This window comes from Cyphomyrmex costatus, unplaced genomic scaffold (assembly GCF_001594065.2).
Source record: "Cyphomyrmex costatus isolate MS0001 unplaced genomic scaffold, Ccosl1.0 scaffold21, whole genome shotgun sequence".
NCBI lineage: Eukaryota > Metazoa > Arthropoda > Insecta > Hymenoptera > Formicidae > Cyphomyrmex > Cyphomyrmex costatus.
The window spans coordinates 48,269-73,701 of record NW_017276147.1 but is presented as its reverse complement, the minus strand read 5'-3'; the positions used below and the strand labels follow the sequence as shown (position 1 = coordinate 73,701).

Genomic DNA, 25,433 nt, shown 5'->3' with positions numbered 1-25,433 from the left:
TCTCTCTCTCTCTCTCTCTCTCTCTCTCTCTCTCTCTCTCTCTCTCTCTCTCTACTTAAAATAATTAATTAATTGGCCAGTACTAGTATTAAATTCCTATAGGGGTTATACAGAACTTTAATGGAGGAATAAGACTGTGAATTTTAACAAATCTGATAATGATCGATAACTGCTTGCTCCATTCTACGCTATTATGCCTTAAATTCTATATGCAGGGCTTTGGGCGTCTCTGGGCACGGCCTTCCGTTTCTCCACCGATCTATCGGTGTCACATCTCTTTCGCGAAATAATTTTGTACAAGAACATAATCACAATTCAAGAATAAAACAAGACGTTTCTACTGTAGCCTCACGATCGAGAAGCAATGCAGGCGGGGCGCAACAGAAGAATAAAGACAATGACGACGACAATAGATTAATAAAAGCAAAAGAGAATACGTAAAAAAGTCACATGTCGATCCTTGCCGCGATAATATCCCTGAGGGAGAAGGTGAGGGGCGGTTGTGTGCAATGTGAAAGCAATGAATGATTATACTCGATTCTTCGTGATATTGACAACGGCGCTGATTAGCTTAGGCAAGGAGGGTAAAAAAGAAACGCCAATATAATCCAGAATTAAACGATGTAATCAAGCGATCGCAGCAGCGATTTTTGGACGTGATTTGTTGTAGGCGGGTGCTAGTGCAAGGACTCTTTCATACTTTTCTATATAAGCAACAATATCTCTTACATAACAATACATTTCGCGATGCAAAATTTGAAAATTCGTTCTCTATTAGCATTGATTAATCAATTCTAGAACCGTAAAACGGGTTTGCGAGATATTGTCGAACAGTACAATCACAAATGGTGGCGGACAGTGGAAGGTGATCGGGCAGGGAGCAAAAATGGTAGTGGTGAATTGGCGGTACGTTTAATGGCGATAGTGCAATTGGACGATGTGAAAAAATTGTTAAGGCTTGATTCTCCTCAGTCATTCACACACACGCCCAATGTGTACATGAACGAGCGATTCACTTCTTTACCTTTTCTTTTGAACGAGTGAGAGAGAGAGAGAGAGGATGGGGAATGAATTAATACGAGCGGATGAACGGAGGCACGAGAAGGTGGCAAGGACTTACCAGCCAAATATTGTGGGACTTATTTGGAGGTGTGCAGGTGTAGGGCAACATTGACCGCCCCATTGATTGGGTGATACCCTCTCGAACCACCCGGATCAGCACCGAGGATACCGGGGGAGCAGAGGGCCCGCATCCTTTTCGAGGTCGCGCTTCCGTCACCTATCTCGAGGGTTGAGGGGAGGATCCAGTTGGCACTGAAAACCAACACGTCCAATTGGCCCCGGATCAGGAATATACATTTCGTCATTAGCACTATTGTTTATGACTCGTGTAAATATCGCGTTTAGTTTACATTCGGAATTAAAAGGCTATCAAAATCATTAAACCGTCGCATGAAAATCGAGAGCATTATTTTCAGCACCTTTTCCAAGTTTTGCTCTAATCTACGCTCTCTCTTGTTCTCTTCCCCTCTCCTCCTCCTTCTCTACGTCTTTGCATTCTTTCTCTTATATTCTGTACCGAGTCTTAAAAATACTTTTATATTTCTTCTCTAGATTTCACAATATTATCCTGTCTCTATGTTAAAAAAATTGTGTCTTTTCTTCTTGCCCCTGTCAAATCTTACGGTACCGCCACCCGACACGGGGTAGAGGGTAAGGATGGAAAATATCAATAGTGAATACAGGATCTGTGCCCCGCGGAGCGTGAGACTACATCCAAATCAGGGAAAAAAGAGATCTATACGGAGGTGTGTACCTAGTAATCGGGGCAGGAAAGCCTTGTGCCGCACACGCCAGCGCCAGAGACTCGCCCTCTACCCCGCGGTACTTATTAAGGCCGTCACCAGTCGCCTTCGGGGCAGTACGACCAGACGGCTCTGAAATAAATAGATTGCCCAAAGTGTGTTCGTCTCTTGGTCTTTCGGGTCCACTCTATTTTTTAATTGAACCGCGGAACCGGTACGCGACGTTTGAATTTTAAGCGAACTAACAGTTTGATTATATACATACCCTATCGCCATTGCGTTCGTCCTGGCTTAAATCGATAGAATTTAGCATGCAATCTACTCACCTGACTATGATGCCAATCTTGCCAGATGGTGAACGATTTTGAATGCAATGTTGTAATAAGTTTACATGTGATTATTTACCGCATGACACTGATCTAATTAATATAACATAATATTTTAGAAAATGTTTTAGAGTTTATATTGCATTTATTTTGCTACTATATATACTATAATATACACACACATATAAACTCAAACGTCACGCGGTAAACGTTCGATATAAACTATCAGCTTGGAAATCTTTCCGCTAAACACAATAAAGTATCAGACTAACAATGTTATAATTTCCTAGTCAATAATATAACTGTTACATACATATGCTATATTATATTCATTTATTAAGTGGGAAATTATAATATTGATGTAATGTCATTTTCATTTTGTGTTTAACGGATACTTTGAATTTGAAACTACTACGAAATTGTTAATTCCTTAACTCATGAAATAATGCACTATGCCTATCTATAATTTTCTATCGCTCATTGAGAGCATTCTCATATGAGCATATTTTTTTTTAGTAATTTACAGAACGTGATTTACTTTATCGACGACGACGACGAAGAACAGAAAAAACAGATTCGAGTGTGAAGAAAGACCTCTAAAGTCTACCTTGTGAGAGGTACAGGGTATCCCTGAAGCGAATGACTCAACGCAATATCCTGACCTTCAACAGCTAGAACAACTTCGAATCCGAACTTCTTGCCTGATGATCGTGGCGCGATTTTATTTGTGCCCTCTGAAATCGCATCGTAAAGAAAACAAGGTAGATATTGCAGCGATTTTTGCCAATATACCTTGTCAATGGGACAGGAAAACCCTGAGGGGCGCATTCCAAGGCCGCCATACCCGCCTTTGGTACATCTATTAACTTGCCACCTTCGTAACGTTCACCGGCAATGCGTGGCGCAACATTGCCGGTTGGTTCTGTAAGCAGGGGATCGGAGCACGAATTAACGTAGAAGTCATATCTCATTTGTCCAATTGAATCTTCCCACATTTGTATCGCAATTTAAAATGGTATATAAACGTTGTTTCGAAATTGTCTGACATGCGATTCTAATTCGCATCGCAATTTGACAATCTGACTTGTAAATGCCTGTACCTGAATGCAGGTGCTGGGAAACCCTGAACAGGACAAGGTAGGCCGACCGTCTGTCCGATTAAGATGTCCCTCTTTAATCCGTTCACATCCTTGTCTCGTACATTCGGACGTACGCTGCCTCGCGGCTCTGTAATAGCGCAAACATTCGAGAAACTGGAGAACGCGACGCCACCATAATCATCATCATCATCATCATTATCATTGTCGTCGTCGTCGTCGTCGTCGTTATCAAATGTATTGTTGACGCACTGCACGCAGAATGCTGGTTTGTGGACGGTAAAATGTGAAGATAACGATTGATAACTGGATTTTACATTCTCAAGAACCGCGTTACAACATTCTGATTTTTTAAAACATCTTCAATTAATTTTATTAAAATGTTGTACAATTATCAATAAATTTGAGAGAATTTAAATAATTTTATATGTGAATTTTCCACAAATTATAACAATTCAATGACGATTTATGTTAAACTGTTCGAACAGGCTCACCTGAACAAAGGCGACGGGCTGGCTTGAGCCTCGCAAAGCAACGTCACTGCTTGACCCTCGTTTTTCATCATTTCGTCAAATTTAGATCTAGGCGGCAATCGAGGTGGACTACTTCCAACCGGTTCTAAAAACGAAAAGGGTGAAAGGTTCACCTACCGCGAAATCAATCGATATCTTCACATATATGCTTCAATCCAATATGAGTACATGATCGGCAGGATGCACTTTTTATTTTAGTAAAAACAAATGTCACTGTTTTCTGACTTTTAAGAAGACAATTAATGTTTAAGATCAATGTTTAATCAATGTTAAAGATTAAACATTTTTAATAGTTTTCTTTTGAAAATGTTTTCTTCCGAAAGAATCTGGAATCAAATGCTTCTTTTACACTTGCACTGTACATAAATTTCATTTAGAACGGTATCTTCACTTAATCTCTCTCTTCACTGCATCTTCATTTAATTTCCATCTCGAGGAAGTTCTTATCAAGAGCCAATATTTGCATTGCGCCTACGTCGGCGTACCTGAAGACAGGAAGTGGATTCGCTTGAGCCTGACACAGCATTACCATGGCGGTTCGCGACGGGATTGAGAGAACAGTTATTTTAGCTGTTGGTGGCACCTTCGGTGCTGCGCCAGTTACTGGCTCTAGATACGTAAACAATAAAGCGGTAAAACAAATCAAGATATGTTGATCAATACATATCGTTTAAATGAGCAAAGTTATCCTTCGCCAACAAAAGACGAGCTACACCAAAGACATATCTTTAAGCGCGAACAAAATTGATGAATCGGAGGAAAGTCTTTGCTACAGATTACAGTAAATAATTGTAAATACCTATAAGCTGGAAGAGGGTGTCCCTGCGCGGGACACAACATTGTTACAGCCACTCCGACGATACTCGCGAGAACATCATATTTAGATGTGGAAGCAACTCGAGGCTTAGCACCGTTTACGGGTTCTACAGAACGATAACGTTACGAGATCGAATCAGCAAGAACAAGTTTTTTACGAAAATATATTTAATTAAATATGTCGTTAAACTGACCTAAATGCGGGAGCAGGGAATGCCTGTGCATCACACAACAAACTAATTCCGGCATCATTCGTCACTTCGAAGGAATTGGATTTTGCCGTTTTCGGAAATTTTGGAGCCACACGACCTGCTGGCTCTAATGCACGTAAATTACGTTATTTTTTTATAACGTTTACGTTAGGACATACGCGCCACTGTCATATGACACTTATTTATCAATTCATTAAAATTAAATTGAGTAAAAGTTACGTAAAATATATTTCAAAAATACCGAAAAAATATATTTATATATATATACATAGACTAACCTAAATGCGGGAGCAGGGAATGCCTGTGCATCGCACAATAAACTGATTTCAGCTTCACTCGCCACTTCAAAGGAATTGATCTTTGCCATTTTCGGGAATTTAGGAGACACTCGACCTGCCGGTTCTAACGCGTAAATGAAGTTTATTATTTTTCTTAAAATAATACGTCTGCGTCTATAAAACGCGCCACCGCCATGCAATATTTTTTGTCAAAAAGTTTATTAAAGGAGAATACAACTTTCACCTTTTCGCGTTTGGGGATCGTTTATTTATACATTTTCTAATGTATTTTTCTTCATGAAAATCGCAAATTCAGAGACACGGCAGTGCCACGACTCCAAAAGAACGCATTAACGCGTAGCGTTCATAGCGCGAGACCGACCGTGTTATCTTTATATAGGAACCGGCGAGTTTTCCGAGTTCGCGATTATCGGATCTCAATAAAAACTATCAAATTCTATGTATGCGCTTAATCGATAACTTATATTCGAATTGTATATATAATATAACGACCGTGTTCTTATTTTTTTCTATAATAATACTACACACTCAAGAAAAATTGATACATTGAAATAAAAAATATAATTCTCTTATTCACAGCATTACAATATCTTTGTCAGTTGTGCTTCAATCATTTAAAAATTAATTCAGAATTTTTGATTCAACATTTCGTAATGATATAAATAAGATTACGCATTTGAAGCTTTCACGAGTATTTTCTTCAATTATACCAGAAGGTTTGCGAAGAAAGACCGGCGATAACCCGCAAATCGTCTGGTATAATTGATATAAATACGAATTTTATTAATTTTATTTCAATGTGTATTTTAACTTTTCTTTGAGTGTAGCATCATTATTAGAAAAATTTTCGATTTCCATAAAGAAAAAATAAATAAAAATAAAAAACATTCTTCAAACGATAGCGAAAAAGTTGCATCTTTTTTTAAATAAAAATAAGAAGATAGTACGCAATACAGATATATACAATATATATATATATATATAACTAATTAAATATATTGTTGGACTGACCTAAACGCGGGAGCAGGAAATGCCTGTGCATCGCACAACAAACTTATTATGGCACCGTTCGCCACCTCGAATGAATCAATTTTTGCTGATTTCGGGAATTTTGGAGATACACGACCTGCTGGCTCTAACGTGGAAACGAAATTTGATATTTTTCTTAAAATAACATCTGATAAAAAATCAGGACAAGACGCGCCACCGCCGCGTCGTGCAATGTTGTATATTCTAAGTAGCCTACTAAAATTAAATTAAAAATAAAAACTGCATGTAAACAAAACTAATTAAGTATATTGATGACTGACCTAAACCCGGGAGCAGGAAATGCTTGTGCATCGCACAATAAACTTATCACAGCACCATTCGCCACCTCGAATGAATCACTTTTTGCCGATTTCGGAAATTTTGGAGATACACGACCTGCTGGCTCTAGCGTGAAAACGAAATTTGTTATTTTTCTTAAAATAACATCTGATAAAAAATCAGGACAAGACGCGCCACCGCCCCGTAATATATTACTTATTGAATAATTTACTAAAATTAAATTAAAAGTATTTCTCCAAAAAAATAGATATATACCTATAATGATGATTAAAAAAATTGTTTTGTAATTATTGTTTTCAATGATAAAAAAATGTACAAATTTGCATTAATAAAATATAAGAGAAATATCAATTATTAACTATACGTGTAGTTTAAAAACAACAAATTATACATCATACAATACTTCTACTTTGACAGCAACCATTTTTATCAGACTCCAAATTACGCAGTCTATATCCAGCTCGTTAACAACATTACCTGTGAGTCGGAGGTGGCGATGCTTGAGCGGCGCAAGTTAACGCGAGTGACGATTTCGCATTTCTTACATAAGTGCTGCTTTTCGCGTCGCTCTGAAAGGCGGGCGCCTTCGATCCCACGGGCTCTGGAGCGGAGCGAGAAAGTCATCTGAACATCCTCCGATAATTTTACATTCTCTTAATTACCTGAACGACGGTACGGGGAACCCCTGCGCAGGACAGTGTAAGCTCGATGCACTTCCCGCGGCGCGTATAAACGAGTTGACGCGATCGTCACTCGAGAATTTCGGCCCCTTCGCTCCCACTGGCTCTAATAATATAAGAATCGCATAGATCGATTTTCGAATTAAAAGAGCTATTCCGTAAAAACTTGATGCGTTTCCGAGATATAAAAACGAAATATTTTTTGAAAAAAAAATAACGCGAGCCACGATTACTTTTCATAAACCATTCTGATCGATTACACCGCGAATTCTCATTAATAACGTATAAATCAATAAAGGGCATAGTCACGCTGTAAGTACCTGAACGCTGGTACCGGATGACCCTGTGCTTGGCACTGCATCGCAAATCCGACCGTCAATTTAGTTCGTAGCCATCGTTTCGCGTCACCCGTGACGGAAGGCGCCTTACTGCCTACCGGTTCTTTACGCAAATAAATTACAGATCTTTGTTGTATAAATATATTACACGGAGAGAAATGTTTGGTACGTATAACTATATATTTATTTTGCTATATAAGGATAATAAAAACTTTTTTGCTTTTTTATTAAAAAATTATGTTGTTAAAATAACCAAATTGTGATTGGAGCAACACAATTTTTAAATTAAAAAGTAAGGAAGCTTTTCGTTAGTCATACATTAACAAAATAAATGATTATACTTATACATACGTACCAAAACATTTTTTCAACGTAGAAAAATAAAAAGTTATCCTAAAATTTATTTCCAATAGATATCATTACTGACGCGATTAAGAAAAGAATCATTCGGCATAATTCGCTCATATGTGATTTACCTGAACGCTGGCACAGGGTAAGCTTGCCCTTGGCAGAGAATCACGATATGTGTATTGGTGCGCCTTTCCATCAAACTGCCCTTTTCTCCCAAAATCGAAGGTGCCTTAGTGCCGACCGGTTCTATCGACGTATGTACATACAATACATTTTAGGTCCGATTATTTTAACGTTACTTTAATATTAGAGAGACTTAGAACTCTCTCTCCCTCTCAGTCCATTTTTCGGCTTTAAAAAGAGAAAGAAAATTTTAAGCCTCACATTTAAAATCAAAGTAACATTGGTACAATCGAGCCTTAATCTCTCATAAAACAAAAATCGCGCGAGAATATCGTTACCTAAAACTGGGCACAGGGTGGCCCTGACCAGGGCACGTCAATACCACGCTGGATCTCGCAATCGTCTCTTTCCACCCGCGTTTCATTTCGCCAATCAGCGCCGGTGCTTTACTTCCGATCGGTTCTAACGATTTAGAAAACGAAAATGTTTCAAACAAAACCGGAAATAAAGAAAATATTTCATTTATTATAAAAAAAAATATTTTGAAAAAATTTTTTCCTCAAGAAAAAATTTCCCGCTTTTTTCAAAATTACACATTTTTTCTTGCGTTAATGAAGTTTACCTAAAACTGGGCACAGGGTGGCCCTGAGCTGGGCAGAACAATATGACCGTGTAGCCCGCCCTTCTTTGCTTCCATCCGCCTTTTAAATCGCCTGTCAATGCCGGCGCTTTGCTGCCGACCGGTTCTAGCGAACAAAAGTCGATCGAAAAATCAGAAAAAGTGGCACGCAAGAGTGTTCATTATCTGCGGTAATTTTACCTAAAAGAGGGTACAGGATATCCCTGCGCCGGACATGGTAATACTGCGCTTGAACTCGCTTTCTTCTTCAGCCATCCCCCTCTTATTTCATTCGTGAGAGCCGGGGCTTTAGTTCCGATCGGCTCTGACGATTACAAATTCATGCAATCAACCAATTTGAATCTTATAAAATTAATCATATATGGAAAGAACGATTTTGGTAAAATATGTAAAAATTTAGTTAGGGGGTATACAGATCTGAAAATAATTTTGTTAAACCATCAAAATAATTATGTAGAAAACTTAAACAACATTGCAAAAATTTTAACATTCTAACTACCTTGAATATCCTACATAATTACTTTTGATAGTCCAATGAAATTATTTTCAGATATATATTTAGCTAAATTTTTAGATACTTCAGGGCAAAACCATTCTTTCCATATATATATATTATTCAAGCTCAAGATAATCTTTTATAGATCCAGATTGAAGTAACAAATCGATGCTTGTATTTATTGTCAAGAACAATAAATTAAAGCAAACCAAACAATAATCCGAGGGTAGTGAAGCAATAAGTAATCGATTTTAAATTGAGATACAAGTTTTCTAGAACGTGTCGGATCTAATTGTATTTTTCCTGTGCTATGTCATTACCTAAAGGAGGGTACAGGATATCCCTGCGCCGGGCACGACAACACAACATTGGAGTGCGTTCTTTTCTTCAACCATCCAGCTCTTAACTCGCTGAGAGCCGGGGCTTTAGTTCCAATTGGCTCTGACGATTACAAACGTACATGATAAAAAAAACTCGGATTCTATAAAATTAAGCATACATGCTTATTCCTATATTAACTAATTCACATGTTCGAGCTTATTAGTGTTTTATTTGAATTTAAAGAAGATTAATGCCTTTATTTTTATAAACAACAAATTGAAACGAATTGAATAATTCCAAATATAATAAAATAAAATGTAAAAAATTTTTAATTTAATTTGACAGAGATAAATCTTGTAGAGATTAAATTAGAGTATAACCTAAATTAACATCGGATCTAATTACGCTTTATGCCATTACCTGAAAGAGGGTACAGGATAGCCTTGCGCTGGGCAAAATAATACGACATCAGATCGCGCTCCGATCTCTAGCAACACGCCCTTCACGATGCCGGTTATCGCTGGCGCTTTGCTTCCAACTGGCTCTAATCATTTATGCAACGATTGCTCAGCAAGTTGATATTTTTACTCGACGCTTGTCGTGTTTTTATGTAACCTTTCTGATGGAACAGGAGACCCCTTCGTTAGCGAGAAACGGAGCGGAAAATCGGAGCAGAAAACGGCGCATAGAGATAAAATGTGAAAAGAAAAGGAATAACTTCTTCCTGATTCATATAATTGATTTTTAGTTTTAACTATAAAATAAAAAAAATGTGTTGCTCTTTTTGTAATATATGTAACAGCTATACCTAAAGGAAGGCACGGGATATCCCTGTGCTGGACACGGTAATACGACACTGGATGCTCTGCTTTTTTCCATCCACACACCTTTCACATCGCCCGTAAATGTAGGCGCCTTGCTGCCCACAGGTTCTAACATATAAAGAAACATGCGATAAAGAGAATCGTCTTTTATCTCTAAAGGGACAGGGAACCCTTCTGTGACTGATAAAATTATATGAATCGATGAAACTAAGCCATATGACTCGTATTAATTTTAGAACAATCGATAAGACAATAACTGAAAGACTAATACAAACGCAAATACATGTAGATAATGGTATTTAATGGAAAATAAAATAACTAGAGAATAAAGAAAAGATTTTTTTTTAATTAAAAGAAACAAAAATGCGAATTTACCTAAACGAAGGTACTGGATAGCCCTGCGCAGGGCAAAACTGTACAACGCTAGAAGCAGCTTTGCTATTCATCCAACCTCCTTTCAGAGTCCCCGTTAACGTCGGCGCTTTGCTTCCCACTGGCTCTAACAATTTATAGACAGACACGATCATGCTATGAGAATCACTTATTTCTCAATCTACGGCTTTAATACTTGTGTGCATGTACCTATACGTTGGCACTGGGAACCCCTGCGCAGGACAAAACAGAGTTAGATCGTCTCCTCGAACACGATGGTACCAAGCTAGCTTTGCATCGTTCGAGAACTTTGGCTTCTTCGTGGCGACCGGTTCTAATTACATGACAGGCAGAGAAATAAATCTCTTCTCGCGTGTTGCGCGAATGACCAATTGCTCTATATACGTTTTAGATACTTGCGTGCATGTACCTATACGTTGGAACTGGGAACCCCTGCGCGGGACAAAATAGAGTCAAATCGTTTCCACGAACGCGATCGTACCAGGCCTTCTTTGCATCGCTTGAGAATTTCGGCTTCTTCGTAGCGACTGGTTCTAATTAAATACCGGAAAATTAAATTCCCTTTGCATGCTGCAATAATTCTCTATCGCTCTATTTACAGCTTTAAACAGTTCACGTGCATGTACCTATACGCGGGAACTGGGAACCCCTGCGCGGGACACAGCAGGGTCAGATCGTCTCCTCGAACACGTTCATATCCAGAAAACTTTGCATCGCTCGAAAATTTCGGCTTCTTTGTGGCGACTGGTTCTAATTGTACGATAAAGAATGAAATAAGATTCCTCTCGCATGCTGCGACAATCATCACTCTATTTGACGCTCTAGAATATTTGCACATGTACCTATACGTAGGAACTGGGAACCCCTGCGCGGAGCACAACAAAGTCAAATTGTCTCCTCGAACGCGATCGTACCAAGCCAGCTTTGATTCGCTCGAGAACTTCGGCTTCTTCGTGGCAACTGGTTCTAATTACATCGAGCGGCATGAAGCAATCATCGCATAATTGATCAGATTCCAATATTTCAAAAGTTAAGAAATCTAAATAATCACACTGAGAATCATTAAATTCCCATTACTAACAGTTGTACGGAGACATTGAATTACGTAAGCGCATATGTCACGTAACTTGAATGAATCGTTAATGACAATTTAATTATCAGGTACCTGGTTAAAGGAATAGGATGCCCCTGCGCGTTACATAGCATGCTCACTTCCAATCCGCGATTACGAACAAAGGAGAATGTTTTTACGTCTCCTATAAATGCGGGCGCTTTACTCCCCATCGGCTCTAAATGAGAAAATAAAAGACGTCACGAAAAATATAGATATATGCTTATAACTGAACCCTCGGACAGAGTTCCCCTCGTTGACTTTTCGCAACGATTGTTCCGTGAAAGATATGAAAGAAAAATCAATCAAATTTCTTCCTCTTTATGTAACAAGTAAATGTAATACTGCAAATAATATAACAGTGCTAAAAATAAAATTTTAATACACCCATATATAAATTGCATGTATGTATTTTAAAATGTATTAAAATCGTTTCTGAATTCTAATATTTTCATTTTTATAGACAAAGAAATATTGCCTATGGAATAAAGCGGCTATCACTTTTAAAGATCGATGTTACTTGAATCCTTATTAAATGTCGTACCTAGACACTGGAGGAGGATGGCCTTGGGCATTGCACGGAAGACTGACTTCTGCATTCGCTTTCCGCGCCAATAAAGATATCTTTGCTTCGCCGGCAAAGGCAGGCGCCTTACTTCCGACGGGCTCTAAAGAATATCGACTTGCCATTATTACGAATCCAATTTTTGCTCGTATATTTGAAGCGGGGACAGGGCTTTCCCTTGCTAATAACGAATTATTATGAATTATACGTTAAATTTATCTTTTAATAGAACGGTTCTTTTATGAAATTTAGAAGCATTTCTCTAAGAATAAAAATATTTATTGTTTTAACAATGTTCCCTTGTATTAATTAATAATGCTGTAATAATCTCATACCTAGATATCGGAGGAGGATGACCCTGAGCATTACAAGATAAACTAACGTCCATGTTCGCTTTTCGCACCAGCAAAGATAACTTTGTGTCACCCGCGAAGGCAGGTGCTTTGCTTCCAACGGGTTCTAAAGAATGTTTTTATTGATTTAGAAAATATTTTTTCACACACAACCTCTATACCTTGCGCAAGAACAGGGTCTCCCCGCAAAAACGAAGCTCGATCTTGATTAATTGATATAAAATTTTATTTCTTTCCACTCTTATCCACATCAATACGAAACTTCTTTTCACAAAGACAATCTTTGTCAATTATGAATCTGAAAGCTGTTACCTAGTTGTCGGCACAGGACTTCCCTGGGCAGCACAAAAAATACTAATGGGTTGTCCTTCGTGTCTTCCGATAGTACGACTTAAATCGTCCGACGTTAATCTAGGCGATCTGGCACCTATCGGCTCTGAAATCGACGAAAATTGAATCGCGTAAGCACCTCTTATGCGAGATTACCTGGCGGTTGGGATAGGAAATCCCTGAGCGTTGCAGGCAAGCACCACATCCGTACCCATACGTCTAGGATAGGCTCTAAGAGTGTCATCGGTGGAGAAAATCGGCGATTTAAACCCGACTGGTTCTACGAGAGACAACGTGACGGAAACGATCATTTTTATGTCGCAACTCGCGACATCACGAACAGCAAGAGCATTATCAGTTAAGAAATCAAGAGAGAAATCTTCTGCGATTGAAAATTATTAGACGACGGAAATTCAATGTTGAACGCACGGTCAAAGTGTCAATTACTTTAATACAATTGTAAAAAATGTGCACCAAATATATTCAAGTCTCACCTTGAAATTGGAACAGGGTAACCTTGCACGGGGCACATCAGGTTCGCTGCACCATACGCCCTAGCCTCCATGAATTCAACTTTACGCACACTCGGCAATTTGGGTTTCGCGCTTGATGTCGGTTCTACGAAGTACGCGAGGACGAAAAATAAGGCTTGTTAGGCACGAAACTAGTACTGACCGTGTAATTGGAACAGGGAACCCTTGAGCGGGACAAGTCATCGACACCGCGCTGGAGCTCGGTGTCGGTCTCACCACTTTTATGTCAGCATTCGTAAATTTTGGTTTCGCGCTGGATACGGGCTCTACATTGAGGAAACGTTAGATGGTCACACGTACTGATATTATATGATACGTTTCGAACGCTGGAACTGGGTATCCCGTAGAAGAACCAAAAGCAAGATCAAAAACTAAATTGTTTTTCAAATACAAGAACATAAAATGTTCCTTGTAAAAAATGTATTTATATTTTAAACTGCATAAAAATTATTATGTTGTATAATTGAAGAATTTCTGACAAAAAACTAAATAAGTTGATCCATTTTTCTTTATTTGGATTATGATGCCTTCTCTGTTAATAGCATTACATTTTAAACAATTTTGTTCCAACAAAAATTAAATAAAAACAATTAAATATAAAATATTTTTGTGTTAAGAATATGTAAAATTTTACAAATAAAAAATTAAAAAATTATTGTTTTATTTTATATTCAAATAATATATTTCCTTCTTCTGTCATGTTTACTATATAACGGTCTTCGCACCAATTTATATCAATTATTGATGTAACAAAAAAGATAAATGTAAAATATTATAGAATACATAGATATACAACAAATAAAAAATTTTCGCAACGACACATATAAAGTGATTTATTATTTGTTTAAAATGAATTCTCAAAAGATTTATCAGAGCTTAAAACTTTGTTTTTATATTTATTACGTCCAGAAAAAAATTACCATATTTATACAATGAACGGTATAAAAATGGAATTTTTTTAATTCCTGAAAATTTAATTTTTTACGTTTGTTTGATTTTTGTGAAAAATCTTTTAAATATAACTCACACAAAGAAATGAACATGTTTATTCTCTTAAAATTTATTCGAGATATAAAAAACGCAAAAGAGTACTTTATATCTCAAATATTTATATTACACAAAATTCTCTGCGTATACTTTTTTTTAATCAATTAATCCTGAATATAAAGATAGAAAACGATGGTTATTAAATTTCTGCGCTGAAGAAATTCCGAGGACAGAGAGAAATTAAGCGGGATCTGAATGTAATTTAAATAACAAGGACATGATCAAGCCGGAAGGAAAAATCGATTCCTGCCCTTCAATGTCCACTTTCCCTCGTGTTTACTCAATCACTTTCTGTACCACGTAACCGTGCATCAGTCAATCAATAACTATTCAGACAATCTTTATATATTTGATATACCTGTAATTCGGTACTGGAAATGCTTGAGCTGGGCATGGTAAAGTTAGAGGTTGCTCACGTTTCACCGTGTACGTTGTGTAAGTGCGAGAATTTTCTGTCATTGGAAATTTTGGTTTCGTGCTGGCAATCGGTTCTAAAAAAAGAACCAGATTCGTGAAATCATTACTATACGAAGTCATTATTATACGAAGTCAAAGATATTCGACATATTTATTCGTTCGATTGAAATGTAATCGCAACATTCAATAATAAAATAGACAACTATGAATTGAACGAAATTATTTCTTTTGCTGAACTGACAATTCCAAAACGACATTTATTGTAGAATGATTTATCTTATTCTTCTTAAGAAACTTAGAAGGCCTAAGAAACCCTACACCGGGACAAGGTAACTCCATAATAATTAAACAAGCTATATTGACTATCCAGTGCTCAGCAATCGTCGTGAAACACTGGGGGAATATAATCACCTGCTATGACGTGTCCTTGATGACTTCACCCACCACCGACGAAATCAAAGACCACCCCAAGACAGACGGCGAGGATAGCCCTGACGAATATTAAGTTAAAGGGCAATTTACCTGAATGCTGGCACGGGAAACCCTTGAACGGGACACAAGAGAGTCACGATGGAGCCCAATATCGCATACGGATTCGTCGATTTCACGTCCAACGCCGTTAATTTCGGTTTCGAGCTCGACAATGGTTCTACGTAACCAAAAATACAAACGAGCGAATACCGAGTCGTTCGACTGTATAGGAAATCGATGATCCCCCACGCACTTTACGCCCGCAAACTTACTTGAAGACTGGGACGGGATACGCCTGGGCGGGACATTGCAGTGTCACGCCTTGGACTTCCGCGATCTCAAATGTACGGCTCTTATCGATAGTGGAGAACTTGGGCTTTGCGAAACCAACCGGTTCTACAAATCAAACTTTTGTCAAATGCAAAACCTCGACACATTAATACATACTATTAACATACATAGAATTAAGTTCAAAATTATAAATCAATCTTTTCATTACGGAAATGATACATCAAATTGATAATATTAATTAGTATTGAATATGAATTATAATACGTATTAAATTGCGTTATTAATGAAGAAGTCATTAAAATTTTTGTCGCAAACAAAATAAAAAGTGAGATAAATCGCAAATCTCATTTTACGCGGAAGAAATCGATACTGGGACAGAGTAGCCATCCTCAGGGAGAAGAAGCCCTCAGATATTCTCCGTCTGATTCTCCTCTCTCCACGACAATAGTGGCAGATCGACCAATACATGAACCTACCTATACATGGCGATCGGAAACGCTTGAGCTGGGCATAACAACGTAAAGCCCATGCCTTTTGTAACGCGTAGCCCAACGTCGTTTACAGATGGAAACTGAGGCTTGGTGCTTGACGCGGGTTCTAAAAACAGAACGCTAGACACAGTTCGATATACGCAAAGCTGGCGGCACCAGATTATTCTAACTATGCTGGAATAGGGTCTACCCTCCTCGTTAACAACGATGAACGATTCTGTATCGACAGCGAGAAAATGAAAATACTGTAGAGACGTAGTAACAGCATTTCTAAATTTTATAATTACGAATAGAAAAGTCTAAGACAAATCGTAAAATTAGGTCAAGTATAGTTCAGCAATTAATTACTTGACGAAATAATGTTGTGGAATGTTGAGAGAAAAACGCGAAAAATATGTATCAGGAGACGCGGTAGCTTCTCCGGCCATGTTCAAAAACTGTGAGACGCTACAAGTCTCTTATCCCGAGCCATCAAAGTCTATTTTTGGGAGGTGCATAACTATTAAAATATATATATATTATGTATTAATGTGTGGTTTTGATTTCTTAATCTCTTCGAAAATAATGCACAAACGCCTACCTATAGAAAGGTACCGGAAATCCTTGAGCAGGACAAAGGAGAGTAACACCTCTTTGCGAAGAAATGCTGAATCGTTGAAGATCACTCGAGCCGGACAATTGCGGTCGTGTGCTGGATGCTGGTTCTGATGGAAAAGATCACTTTTTGCGGAAGAAAAAAAAGATGTCTTTACCTGTACGATGGGACGGGGAACCCTTGAGCAGGACATAATAACGTCATCGCGCCATCTAAATATACTTTGAATCCCTGCGAGTCCGCCAGCGACGGAAATTTCGGACGGGCACTTGCGACTGGTTCTATGAAAGTTCGAAGATACCAAAGACATATCGATAATTGCGACACTTTCTTTAACTTACGCTACTTGTATATAGGATATATTCCATAACTCTCGATTAATATTTATGGAATGAAAGAGGATGAGAATTTGAACTAAAAATTTCTATCCCAATTTTGACTAAGACCATTATTTACCAAGTTATTAATAACTAAAGTTGATAAGTCAAATTACGTCCAATTAGAGTACGCGGGAGTGTAGCATACCATAGGATTCCTTACTGTACATTCTCCCAATTAAAATTTTATTATAATTTTTCATATTAATTAATAAGATAGGTAAATAAATCAACAAACGAATAGATAATTTTTATATTTATCTGCACATTTATTAATTTATTGATTTATTTATTAATTAATATGAAAACTTATAATAAAATTTTAATTGAGAGAATGTACAGTAATAAGCGCGAGAAACTTCATAGCATGCTGCACTCCTGCATATTCCGACTAGCATAATCTAATTGATTGAGTACAAGATAATCGTCCTTGATCCGTAATAAGTCGGTAAATAAAGGTGTTAAAATTGTGGTAAAATAATTTTTATTTCAAAATTTCATCCTCTTTCATTCCCGGAAATATTAATTAAGAATTATGAAACAGTCTGTATACATACATTATAACGAGTAATATACTCTGTAATTTGACATTTTTTTATTATTAATAAAACGTACACGTTTAAATAAAACCTAACAATTAAAAATTGTAGTATAGTTATATCAATATAGTTAAATTTTAGTTTAAATAAAATTTAGTGGACACAAATCTTATGTTTGTAAAGTAAATGTTCCACGCGTATAATGATCGATCACCGGAAATTGACGTATGGTGATTCGATAACAGACACTGAAAGATTAAAAGAGAAGAGTATGTGAGAACACGCAGAGCGTGCATACACCGTCTATCTGTCCGCAATTTCCTTCCTTGTCTTTTCTACATTATTCCGCACTGCCGTCATGCGCCAATCGAATATGCTCTCCCTATAGTACGCACTCGCTTTCTTATAACATCGACGCTTTGTATACCTGAAAGCTGGAACGGGGAAGGCCTGGGCCGGACACATGAGAGTCAGCGGCCGATCGCAGTGAACTGTGTACGTACGCGAATTCTCTGTCATCGGAAATTTTGGTTTTGTGCTGGCGACTGGTTCTACAAGAAAGCGAAAGAGAAAGCACGAGCGTACAACACGTATCTACATTTGTACAATTGCAACAAATATGTGATAATATAATTTAAACTAATCAAATTTTATTTCTTTTTTAAAATTATTATTTAAAATTGCTGAGACAGGGCATATTAATTATATTATTACGAAATAAATATTAAAACAATGAACAAATATTCAAAACAATAAACAAAAGTTTCTTGTGAGAAAAAATGAGCTTGTTCTATATTTTTAAAATATTTGCAATTTCATAAAATAATCAAATTTAATTACGAATGCTCGTGTTCTTTCTATCACTCTTAGCAATACACAATTATATTTTTTATTTGTAAAATCTAAATCTGCCGTGATATAACCTTGTCCCACCTATGCGATGGCACAGGAAACCCTTGAGCAGGACAGAGTAGAGTCAAAGAGTCTCTCTGGTTTGAGATAAATCCGCGTGAGTTATCCATTGTCGGAAACTTCGGACGTACGCTCCCCACGGGTTCTACAAAAAGATCACGGGCGTGGAAGGAAACGTGTCAGAAACGCTGACGACATTACAATGATCCACTTATGTATGCCAGGGGACAGGGAACCCTTTAAACCCATTAAAATGATAACCAACTCGAAATTCATTATTTAATCAAATAATTTTATGCCAAAATTTAATACTTTTTTAATATTATGATAGGAATTATCATAAGAAATCCTCTTTAAAAAATAAGCCTCTTCTAATTTACTACAATATTATGTTAACGTATTAAGTTAAATGTACCAGTTAATAGACATAATCCAATTATTGGACAAAATAAAAATTTTCAATATTAAGTTTTTAATAGTATATACGGTTCTAAATAAATTAGTCTTAAATTTTTTGTACAAGCAACGAATTTATTTAAAATCACACATATAACTGAAAGGATAATATATTAAAAATTTTTATTATTTTGTCTAATAATTGAGTTATGTTCACTAACAATCATTAACTAATACATTTACCTTATTATATAAAAAAAATTCTAAACAGATATTGATTTTATATCATCATATTTAAATCACCGTTTTAATTGTCTATCCTACCTATAAGATGGAAGCGGAAATCCTTGCGCAGGACAAAAAAGTGGTAAACTTCCTTTGGTCCTCGTCACAAATCCAATCAGGTTGACGATACTCGAAAGTTTTGGACGTGCGCTCGCTACGGGCTCTGCCAGTTGCAGTCCGGGAGAGAAGATAATTGAAGAGGATAAGAGGAGAAGTGAAGATGACAGTGAGATGCGCAGCAATGAAATATTTTCGTGAATTTCGACTTACTTTTGAACAGGGACAGGGAACCCTTGAGCGGGACACGATAAAGTAACGGATCCATCTTTAATCATGCGAAACCCTCTGATGTCATCTATAGTCGGAAATTTCGGTTTCACGCTACCAACCGGCTCTAAACATTATTGAATTGTACGTACACAGTATTACTGCTAGCAAAAATATTGTTTATGTATAGCTGGACGGGGAACCCCTGAAGCTCAAGCTAAATACGTATCTTACAAATTTTTACGATAAAAACGTAGCGCAATTTTATCTTTTGATGTTGTTCAAATTGTGATTAATACTACAAATGTAGGATTTATTCAACATTTAATTATGAAAATAATATAAAGAGAGACCATTTCTATATAATAATATTGTATAAAACTTGATAAGAAATCTATAAACAAAGAATGAAAGAAAGAGAGAGAATATTAGAATTTATAAAATTATAGACCTATAAAATAAAATTTTTAACCCTAGACCGACAACATTATTTGAGATTGCTACTTTTTATTTTATAAACTGCTCGCTCGATTATTATTATTTTTTTTTTTTTATTTTTATTATAAAACAGCCTGTAAGGCAATTCTATGTTTCATTCGAATCTGAGGTAAAAAATAAAAAGTTGTAAATGGAGGATTCAATGTATATATGTATATATAAAGAAAAAGAAACAGAATTACAAAGAAATAATTAAATTATTATAAAACTTGGTTTTGGGAAATTTTAATTGTAAAATAATATCAAATTTCTAAACATAACATCGGTTTTGTTTAAAGTTCATCAACGCTACGTAAACAATTATTGCTTTCCAAGCTGACTTTTAGATTTTGATTATGTGCATATGAAAAACCATTTTGTATTAAAATTGATTCATTTAAGTTCACTAAAATTTTGTGCTAAATTTTTAACATATCCTAGCATTAATTTAATATAATGTGATTTAATCAAATATATTGTATTAATATTCATCATTAGAGAGAAGAGAGTGTCAAAATAATACAATTTATAAGTAAAATATAATAACATAAGTTAGTGTATTTTAAAACGTAAATTCTACGATAAATGAATAAAAAATATGTGTTAATTTAACATATATCATAAAAGTTAATTTTACTAAAAAAATATGCTTCCGCAGTTTATTTACAAATTGTCTCAGTATTATATTCGTTACGTTAATCTTTTTTACATAATATTTGTGTTACTGTCTATTATATACACAAAAATTAAATGTTAAATTTGATACGAATTTTCCAACTACATGTGAGCCTTCTGATACTCTTTAGGAGAGTTTAGGATGGTGGTTACTATACTTTTGAAATTTTCAATATTACATTTAAATATTTGCATACTACATTTAAAGATATAAAATGTCTCCAAAAACCAAGTTTTACACAGTAACCATATCTATTATTTTTTAAAATTATAATTTTACAATTCTGACACCAAAATTGAATTCAACGATCCCGAAAACTCTTAAAAGCAAGATCTTCCATTAAAAGGTTCTAGTTCTCAAAGATGAATACATAGTGTTAAAACTTTCTATTAGAGTATATTAATATAAAATTGAGACCATACTGCTAAAGAAATTGATTAAGTATATGACACAAGAAGACCGCCGCAACGTCAAATGTATCGTCATTGCTAATTACCTAGCTTCACTAGAAGCACCGAATATTTAATCGCAATTCCTTAATGGAGAATCAACGTGAGACTCGCTTTAAGGACGGAGTGACATCAAGGCACTCGATGATGTAATACCTATATGAAGGGACCGGGAAGCCCTGAGCAGGGCACAGGAGCGGCAAAGTTCCGTTCGTGGACGTGACGAGGCCGTTTATATTACTGACGCTGGGGAACTTTGGACGTACGCTTCCCACAGGCTCTGCGACAGGTTACGAGACCCAAGAAGAAAAGAGAAATAAAGAAAAATATATACGACTTCGCCTAGTACGACTTACTTGTACAAGGGGACAGGGAATCCCTGAGCGGGGCACATCAACGTGACCGAGCCATCCTTTGTTGTGCGGAAGCTCCTGGAGTCGTCGATTGTCGGGAATTTGGGTCTCACACTGCCGATCGGCTCTGATCATATCGTTTATAATTGGGGACTTGTATGCCTGCGACGAACGGTCATCCCGAAGGATTCGCGTTCGCTCGTAATAACGGTGTTGTGGTCTCTACCTGTACAGGGGAACGGGGAACCCCTGTGCCGGGCACATCAAGGCAGGGGAGTCTTCGACCAGAGTCCGGAAACCGCGCACGTCGTCCGTCGACGGAATCTTTGGGCGTACACTGCCCACCGGCTCTAAAATGCACGCCATTCCTGTTTTTCTCATTCTTTGAACTCACTTGTAATTTTAATACGAATCAAGAATTGTCCTTGCGGAAAGATAAGCGATAAATTGACTCAACGTCATGATTGTATATGAATTTATGTGACTGCCTTCAAGAATGATGACACTAAATGCTTTAACTAGATCAATCAGAAGGAACAGGGAACCCCTGTGCACACATACATTATAAACGATACAACGGTTTGCTAAATAATAATGTAACTACAAAGATTATTGATATTGTCTGATATAAGTTGAGATACGCATTTAATTACAAAGATTCTGTTATTTTTCTAAAGTAATTTTCAAGTTGATGTCCATATGTTATTATAATAAATAAAACACCTCATTTTAAATAACGATAAAAGACTGTTCAATTAAAATCTGAATAAATCTATTTCAATTTTAGCTAACACGAGTAGACTAATTGTCTTCTCTTCACCAATACAATACAATAATTTGCACGCCTGGTACTTTTTCACTAATTACTTTACAATCCTATACAGCACAAATTATTCTAACAATATTGCAATAACATTTGCTACGTTCCAATAGTATTGCAATAACATTGTAACATTACAGCAACATCGGTACAAGTTCTATATGTTCTAGAATTTTATTCCGTCATTTTATAAATTATTGTCCGTTATAATAGGTAGGTACAGGAAAGTATCATAATTATTAAACCATGTCTGCAAGCTACTTTATATGTTTCTTTAGTTATAGTTCCCAATCAAAAGTTAATCTCCACTCTGATCAAGAGTATCGTACCTATGAGATGGTACTGGAAATCCTTGAGCAGGGCATAGAAGCGGTATATTGCCTTCCAAGCCCACAGAAAGTCCATTTATGTTGTCCATCGTAGGAAACTTTGGTCGTACACTGCCCACTGGTTCTGCGTAATGAAAAGCCAGTAGAGCCACATACTTGTCAAGCCCCCTGCTCGTATCGCCAATCATTGTCATTATGGCTACATTGCATCTTGCTCCAGTTATAGTAACCCCCTAGATTACTGCCTCGCGCTGACGTAACTTGACAGCTTTGCCTACACTATTGCACCGCTTATACGAACAAAGCAATTCGTTTATCGGTGTCATCCTGCCGATCAGTGTAGATACTTAACGGCTACACGAAACGAAAGCGATAGAGAAGCGAAAGTAGTTTCGCGTTCAATGTCGCGTTGCGATGCGGTAAATCCGTCGCAGTATCTAAGAGAATTTCTTAACTCTGAACTAACCGAATTACGCAATAAACTATATTGAGCGAAGTAGTGACACAATTCATGAATTAAAAAGGATGGAAAATAAGATTCTATAATAATTTAAAGTGTTTCGGTTCGATATACAATTTCAGTTTTTCATAAAAATTAACAATATAAAACACGATTGAAAAGAATTCTTTTTAAAAAGGGGAAATTATGGCTAGTATCATTGTCGCACTTAACGGTTTGAATGTTCCTGCTCATTTACTGCAAGAACGAACAAAGACGACGCCGCCTAATTATACGATCGATTCCGCTTAATTCACAGCATGAAACGGAGCTCAGCTGCGTTGACTACTACATATAGAGCTATGTGCAGCATCCACACGGAGAAGTTCTTGGCTGAAAGAACATGTTCCGTAAACTTACCACGCGAGAGCGAAGGACAGAGCCCGGAGATCGCGGAAGGCGCCGCAAAGCATTCCGAAAGAATTTCGCACATTTATTTCTTTTTTTTATCGTTCATTTGTCTTTGGACATTTCCTCTCGAAATCGATTATATTAAGAGAGTCGAGTTTTGGGCGGGCGGTGGCGCGTGCCCGCAGGGGTACCCTGTCCCAGCATTCAGGTTCACCCTCGAGCTTGATCGCGCTAAATACCGAACATGCATTTCGGCTTTTCTGAGATAATAAATTCGGAGGTAAAGATGCAGAAATATCGAATGATTGCAGTCCTTCCCGTTTTAGAAGGAATCGAGTGTAAAATCAAATCGTCGATCAAGCTCGTTGGCGCAAACGATTGCACGTTCGTAGAACGTGACTATATACCCAAAAAGACAATTGATTTTCCTAGAAAATATAATACAATATCTTGCACAACAATAATAATAATTTAAAAATTAATTTGAAAGAGATTACATTAATTACTTGAAATATTAGTTTTATTTACTTTTGTTATGGAAAATCAACAATCTTTTAGATAATAATTTCGAACCCAGATACCTCACAATAAGAGAAATAGATAGCTTGTAATAACACTTGACGTTTTAAAATTTATGTTAAATTGAAAGAGATGTATCTATAAACTGATATTTAAAAAAAGAAATAGGGAAAATATTTTATATCTATTATAATATTAAATTAATATTTACATTAATCTGATTACCGTATTTAGTTAATTTAGTAGATAAACAAATTGTCACACAACAATAGTTTCATAATTAATTAGCTTCCACAATTGTAATACACGCGTTTATGTAAATTAATTGCCATAAATAACTGTACTTGTATTGATCCGTAAAATAAAATGTGTGAACTGTGGTATCCAGATTCGAAACTAGAAATACGATTCTGATTTCTTTCATAAAAATATATAGGACATTGATTAGTGAGGATGTATTCCTCCGCTTGGTATATCGAAGAATGATCGAGAAACATTTGTCAAAGAGAGTGATGCTGAATCAGAATCGTAATTTCCGTACAAAAGGAACGAGACATTTCTGCGTTTTCACTCACCAGTAATGACGAGACGTCCCTTCGTTGCGGATAGCCTAGTTTCACCAGTGAGCCTGTGCTTCGTGCGGCATTGGTAAGTCTTGTATCCGTCTTCGGGTCCGACGTCCCTGATGTGCAGCTCTCCGGATGGCAACACCAAGTATTTCCCATCTAAACCCGTTCAGAGTGGTACACGTTAGTCATTGCACATTAGTCCTCCTTACGTGATTGGTCGGGATAATCGATCGACTGATTATCGTATTATTTGATGTCATGCGATATTATTAAATTAATTGGTTATGAGCACATCATCACCGATTAATTACAAACACGCATATGTTATTAATATCAAGAGGAAGTCGATTATCCCAACTTAATTGCACGATGCTCGAATGGCAGTAATATAACATTATACAGAAATTGCTTCGTTAAAGTATCTAAAAATTTAGCTGCTAATTAGCTACTAATTTAATAATAATAAAAATTTAGATACTAATCTAAAATTAATTTTATTAGATTATCAAAATATGTAAAACGTTCAAGATTTACTAAAATGTCAAAACTTTTTTTTATCATATTATATTTGAGCGTCCTGTGTATTACTTTAATAAGCCAAAAAGATTATTTTCAGATCTATCAAGTAAACATCAATTAAAAGTAGTATAACATCAGTATTATAATTTCACACTCAACGATGTAACTGTTATGTAACACTGTTATATTACATTTATTGTTAAGTACGAAATTATAATATCTATGTTATATTATTTTTAGTGTGTTTACTAAAATAATTTTATTTTTTATCATTAAAATATTTATTTTAAAACTATATTAAAATATTTT

General features: G+C 36.4%; 1 protein-coding gene across 1 annotated transcript in view; it reads right to left on the bottom strand.

The window, feature by feature from the left end:
* Positions 1-25,433, bottom strand: part of Dscam1 (Down syndrome cell adhesion molecule 1) — a 79,101-nt gene that overhangs the window by 30,426 nt on the left and 23,242 nt on the right. The window contains exons 9-10 of the mRNA XM_018539306.1: positions 24,612-24,761; positions 21,745-21,868 (exon numbers count right to left, since the gene is read on the bottom strand). Coding sequence (XP_018394808.1) covers positions 21,745-21,868; positions 24,612-24,761 — 274 coding nt within the window. The remainder of the gene's footprint in view (positions 1-21,744; positions 21,869-24,611; positions 24,762-25,433) is intronic.